The sequence below is a fragment of the Giraffa tippelskirchi genome, chromosome 13 (assembly GCF_054371585.1).
Source record: "Giraffa tippelskirchi isolate mGirTip1 chromosome 13, T2T-mGirTip1v1.2.pri, whole genome shotgun sequence".
NCBI lineage: Eukaryota > Metazoa > Chordata > Mammalia > Artiodactyla > Giraffidae > Giraffa > Giraffa tippelskirchi.
In genome coordinates, this window is record NC_137287.1 from 96,610,685 (window position 1) to 96,616,560 (window position 5,876).

The following is a 5,876-nucleotide window of genomic DNA, read 5'->3' on the forward strand; positions in this document are numbered from 1 at the left end:
GAAACAGCGCTCCTAGGCCCCACCGTGTCCACCACTGTCTCCAACCAGACCCCCGGCTCCCTCATCCCGGCGGCTCCCCGACCCTTGGCCGTCGGTCTGCGCCGCCGAAGCGGCCGGGCTCCGGAAACAGGCGGTCACCAGGTCCCCTCTGATTGGACGGCTGAGAAGTCCCAGCGGGCGCCTCCGCACCTTAAAGGGGGAGCGGCGGCGCGAGCGGGAGGTAAAGCGCTCCCCAGCCCAGCCCTGAGCGCGGCGGCGAGAGGTGGGGGGTGCGGGTGGTGGGCGGTAGGAGAGAAAGAGACGGGAGAGGAGGGGGAGGGGGAGACGACCAGGAGGCGGGGCCGAGGCATTGGGAGGCTCGGGGACTGACCGACTGCCGGACGGACGCGCGAGCCGGGAGCGGCACCGAGGCGGCGCCGGCGGCCAGAGCGCGCGCGGACCCTGGGGCGGCACGGCCTGGGCTGTAGGAGCACCTGCCCGCCTGGCGGGCCCTCGGGCCGAGAGGCGCGGCCATGGCAGAGCTCAAGTCGCTGTCGGGGGACGCGTACCTGGAGCTGAGCCACGGCTACGCGGCAGCGGGCCTCGCCTACGGGGCGGCCCGGGGGCCCGAGGCGGCCCGCGGCTACGGCATGCCGGGCACGGGAGGTGACCTCCCCGCGGCGTCCGCGCCCGGAGCCCCGGGCGCGGCGGCCGAGAGCAGCGGCGAGCAGAGCGGGGACGAGGACGACGCCTTCGAGCGGCGGAGGCGGCGGCGCGGGCCGGGGGGCGCGGCGGCCGGGCGGCGGCGGCCCCGAGAGCAGCGGTCGCTGCGGCTGAGCATCAACGCCCGGGAGCGCCGGCGGATGCACGACCTGAACGATGCTCTGGACGGCCTGCGCGCGGTGATCCCCTACGCGCACAGCCCGTCGGTGCGCAAGCTCTCCAAGATCGCCACGCTGCTGCTCGCCAAGAACTACATCCTCATGCAGGCGCAGGCCCTGGACGAGATGCGGCGCCTCGTGGCCTACCTCAACCACAGCCAGGGCTTGGCCGCGCCGGTAGCCGCCGCGCCCTTGACGCCCTTCGGCCAGGCTACAGTGTACCCCTTCTCTGCCAGCGCCGCGCTGCCCTGTCCAGACAAGTGCGCCGCCTTCTCCGGGACGCCCTCGGCGCTTTGCAAACACTGTAACGAGAAGCCCTAAGGGCTCTGGGCCGCCCCTCCTTCCGCACGCGTCCTTCATTTTACCTTGCCCCCATGACTGCCACCCTCCCCCACTGGACTCAGCTCACGGGGAGAAGACGGCCGCACCTCGCTTCCAGCCCTTGTGCGCTGAGCAGCTGGGCCGGCGGAACAGAAGAGCAAAGCCCAGCCGGGAATGGGACTGAACCGGACAACGGGGTGCTGGAATCCAGGTCCTAGAGCCCGCAGCTCCCCTGGGCACTCTCCGGACGCCGCCAGCCATCGACCCTGGAGACAGGACGGGGCTGACCAACCGTGTTTGTCTGGGCGCCACCGCTCAGCCTCAAAAAGAAGCCCGGGGTCGCAGAGGGAACAGGGATTGGCGCGATCCCCGTGCGGGTGGTCCTCCCCAGAGTCACCTGGGGGCTCGCAGCGCGCAGGGACGGAGGGTAGCCCACCTTGCCGGGTCCCGGCCCTCTCGGGGCGCGTGTTTGGCCTCCTTCGGCCGTCTTGCCAACCTCAAGGCCGCGCTCCGGGTGGGCGTGTTCCGCCTCTGCAGGCTCCATGACCCCCTCCTCCGCGCCGCAGGAGCGGAACTGCAGGATGCGCCCCAACCCGGCCCCGCAACTGTGGTTGCAAGGGAGCTGGACCGCCGACGCAAGAAGACCCTGGTTGGTAGCTTTTCGCCTTTCCCGTCTGTTACGTTTCTTTTCTAGCCTGCCTGGAGATGCTGACCTCTGGGTGAGCGGACGTTGACGCCGGCTGTTTCCCATTGTCCCTAAGCAGCCCCTAGACTCTCCAGCCACCACTGCCCTGGCGCGGCTCTGGTGAAGCTGTATGGAGACCGAGATGTGCCCTCTGCTTAAAGGCGGCTGCATGGAGGAGGGCTCTTGGGGTATTAGAGGAGGGCCTAGTTTAGCCCTGGTGACAGGCCAAGGCCCCTCTCCACCGACCCCGCACAATTCTGGGAGAGGTGACCGGCCACGGTGAGTATATGCTGCTGGGGACACGCCCTGGCCGATGCGCACGGTGATGGGATCTCTTTTAAAGGCAGTTCTCAACTCAGAACTCTGCCACCAGCCGGTGTCCACGCGCCGCGCACAGCCTGGGCCTCCCAGAGGGACAGAGCTGTGCTCGCTGGTTTGCGCTGGAGCGGCTCTGCCACAATACCCGGCTTTATTAACCCAATTTCCTCTGCTGTCCTTAATGCTATGCTAATAGGGAGAGGACCGCGGCCCTACAAAGCGGCCTGTCTACAGTGGTTAACTTTAATTAATACATTTCAAAAGGCCCTTTTGTATTTGCAAAATGAAGTGTGTGATTAAGTCTTATTCATAAAGACATATGTTTAATACTGGTTTTTGCTAATTTCCATATTTATTTCTTATTATCTTTCCTGCCATAACAGACTAGTTTATCAGTTTTGCACATTCTAAAAGCTGAGTGTTGGAAAGTGTGTTTCTAATGCCTTTTAGATAACTGCGTACCGAGTGTCATTAACTTCTAGGGTCATTTCAAAGTGACTCTGAATCTTTATAAATTACTTATTTATAATCTGAAACAGAGCTTCTTATTCTAAAGTCAGACATGTTTAGCACATCATTTATATTCAGAATAAAGTATTTGATTTCAACTAATTTAAAAAAATAATATGATGAAATTTTAATGTCAAATTAAATAGTGTTCATTTGTGACAGAACTCATAATTTCAGTGTTCTGAGATTTATATCAGTTTGGGCCACATGCTTCTAAATCAGTCTAAGACACAGTCTTAGAGACATAGACAACTGATCTGTAAGCAGCCACTCAGCAAATACACCAAATAATAAGAAAAAGAGCTTCCCTGCTGGTTCAGATGGTGAAGAATCCGTCTGCCGATGTAGAACACCCGGGTTCAATTCCTGGGTTGGGAGGATCCCCGGGAGTAGGAAATGGCAACCCATTCCAGTGTTCTTGCCTGGAGAATTCCATGGACAGAGGAGACTGGCAGGCTACACAGTCCATGGGATCGCAAAGAGTCAGACACAGCTGAGTAACTAACACACACACACAATAAGAAAAAGGTGAAGAAAAAGATTTCTCTGCCCCTCTAGGTGAAAAATAACAAATTTTAAAAAGAACCATTAAAGTAAATTCTTCCAATAACTTTGTTTAAGTAAAAGTTAAATTTAAATATTTTTGAAAGCTGCAAACCTGTTTGTCCATGTCCTCCCAAAATGGTAGCCATGCCCTTGGGTTGAGTGAAGGAGTATTTTAAAGTGAAATTAGGTGGGTTTCTCAACAGCAGCCACTAATCACGCAATCTGAAATGTCAAAATGAATGTTTGTTTGGCTTCTCCCAAGTTTACACAACAAAACTCCTCATTATAAGACAACCTAGACATTGGAAGAACATTCCCAGCAGGAAAGGTCTGACCCCTCCATGGCCTGTGTGCCCCCAATATAACCAGCCAGAGGTGCCTGCCTGTCTGTGAGCCCGAAACTCTGGGAGCTTCTGATGGGGGTTCTGGTGTCTTCCCTGAAGACTCATTTTCCTGCAGTTGCCGTGAATGAACTTGAGAAAACTCATCACCCTGCGCCTAACTCAGAGCTTGCCTCTCGCCTCTCTAACAGGGGGACAGGTGGGGATGGAGGCGGGGGAGGAATTCAGTGGGAAAGAGCTTTGCCTGTAGCTCAGGTTTGACACAGCTTATTTGCAAAGGTTGTTGTTCAGTCACTCAGCCATGTCCAAGTCTTTGAAACCCCATGGACTGCAGTATGCCAGGCTTCCCTGTCCTTCACTATCTCCTGGAATTTGCTCAAACGCATGTCAATCGAGTCAATGATGCCATCAAGCCATCTCTTCCTTTGCCGCCCCCTTCTCTTCTTACCCTCAATCTTTCCCAACATCAATGGGAAATCAGTCTTTTCCAGTGAGTCGACTCTTCACATCAAGTGGCCAAAGTATTGGAGCTTCAGCATCAGCATCAGTTCTTCTAGTGAATATTCAGGGTTGATTCTTGGAGGAGCAAGATATTAAGGCAAGCCGTTTAAAACTGGGGCTGTCCAACACAGATAGTGCTGGCCATGTGTGGAATCTTACGTTTTCTGTTGGGTACGTAAAGAAAATAGAAGTAGATGAAATTAGCTTTAATGACTTATTTATTCCAACATATCCCAACTATTATCATTTCAACATGTAATCAGTATTTTTTAACTATTAGGAAAATATAAATTACTAGGGAAATATTTTATATTTTTTCTTTTTTGTACTGAGTCTTCAGAATCCAGTGTGTCTTGCATTCAGAGCCCATGTCAGTTCGGAACAGCCCATTTCAAGTGGCCACGTCTCAGTGGAGATAGCAGCTCGAGATGATAAAAGTGCAAAGCATTCAAAGTGCATTTTTTTAATTTTTATTTTTAATTGAAAAATAATTGCTTTACAATGTTGTGTTGGTTTCTGCCCTACATCAGTCTCACGCAGGCCAACCACACTGACTCCTGGGGAGCCTGTGGAATGCCCCTGGGGTCCTCCCCGCTCTGGCCAAGGGGTTGTCTTGATTCAGTGGAGCCTCTTCCTCTGCTGACCCCGCTGATGAAGGGCTTGACCGCACAGGCTGCTGCGTGAGTCACTCTTGGACCAAGACTCCTTCTCACTGAGGTTATGAGCCCGAGAAGCCTGGATCCGGGCAGCTTGCAGCAGGCTTCTCAAGCCAGTGGCTCCATGGGGACTCTGGCAGGGGTCAGAAGAGGCAAATTACTTGGTCACAGTCCTGCACCTCATTTTCATTTACTGACTGACATGACACGTGTGGTCCTAGCACTTTCAGTTCTGATGGTGCCCAGCACACTCTATGCCCAAAGATCGTTCTTTCCTTGATAGGAAATTCATGTACCTAAAACAGCGTCCCAGTTTCCAGTAACAGGTAAGGGTGCCCAGACTCCATGGGCAGAACTCTACCTACTCCTGGCTCTGCCCCCAGAGACCAGGAGCATGGAACACACAGAAGCCATCCAGCCCCCACGAGCTCAGGGATGGACCCCCAAGTACCACACGCATGGCTTCCATTGTTTCGTTTTGCTGATTTCATCCCAAAGATGAGGTTTCCTTTTCACATCTGCAGAGGTCATGGAAACCTCGGGGACCTCGTTTTCCCTTACGAGTAAGCTGAGGAGCGTCCCACTGCAGATGCTTGCTTTGCCAAATACGCCTGTCTGTCTCTTTGCAGTTTGGGAGCATTAAAAGAAGTTCTGCCTCACAAAGGACAGATACATGTTTTCCTGAATTGATGGGGAAGTGAGCCAACCATCACTCCGCGTGGCCCAGCCAGCCTGCCTCTCCCTCGGCGCCTGCACGGACCCTGCTCCGCAGAGGCTCCGGGCCCTGCTTAATCCAGCAGAGAGTGATTACAGCAATTTTATCATGTGAATTTGCCTGGGATATGTTTTTAGTCTTTAATCCCTTTGGGCATCCCATTTAAAGGGATGGGATAGAGGGATTTATGATGGATTAAATAATTCCTCCCTCAATTGCCTCTTTGGGCTTGTAACTCGATGTTCCAACTCCCCAAGTCTGTTCCATAAAATCAGAGAGTTAATACATATTTAACCCCAAAGGAGCAAAACCCACGTTACCATAAATGCAAGACAGCTGAAATAATTAGCAAAGTAACCTTTGATCTGGTGTTTACCCCGTTTTTAAAAGTGACTTGTGCCATTTTCTTCCCAGCCCGAAGTG

General features: G+C 54.1%; 1 protein-coding gene across 1 annotated transcript; it reads left to right on the plus strand.

Annotated features, from left to right (window-relative positions):
- The first annotated feature begins 509 nt into the window (after positions 1-509).
- On the plus strand, positions 510-5,668 carry BHLHE23 (basic helix-loop-helix family member e23). The gene is made up of 2 exons (XM_081557684.1): positions 510-1,830; positions 5,368-5,668. The coding sequence occupies exon 1, from the start codon at positions 513-515 to the stop codon at positions 1,179-1,181; it is 669 nt and encodes a 222-aa protein (XP_081413810.1). The 5' UTR covers positions 510-512; the 3' UTR covers positions 1,182-1,830; positions 5,368-5,668.
- Positions 5,669-5,876: the final 208 nt, after the last annotated feature.

Excerpts from the sequence above, each read along its gene's own strand:
- BHLHE23 (XM_081557684.1), top strand. The coding sequence starts at position 513 with ATGGCAGAGCTCAAGTCGCTGTCGGGGGACGCGTACCTGGAGCTGAGC.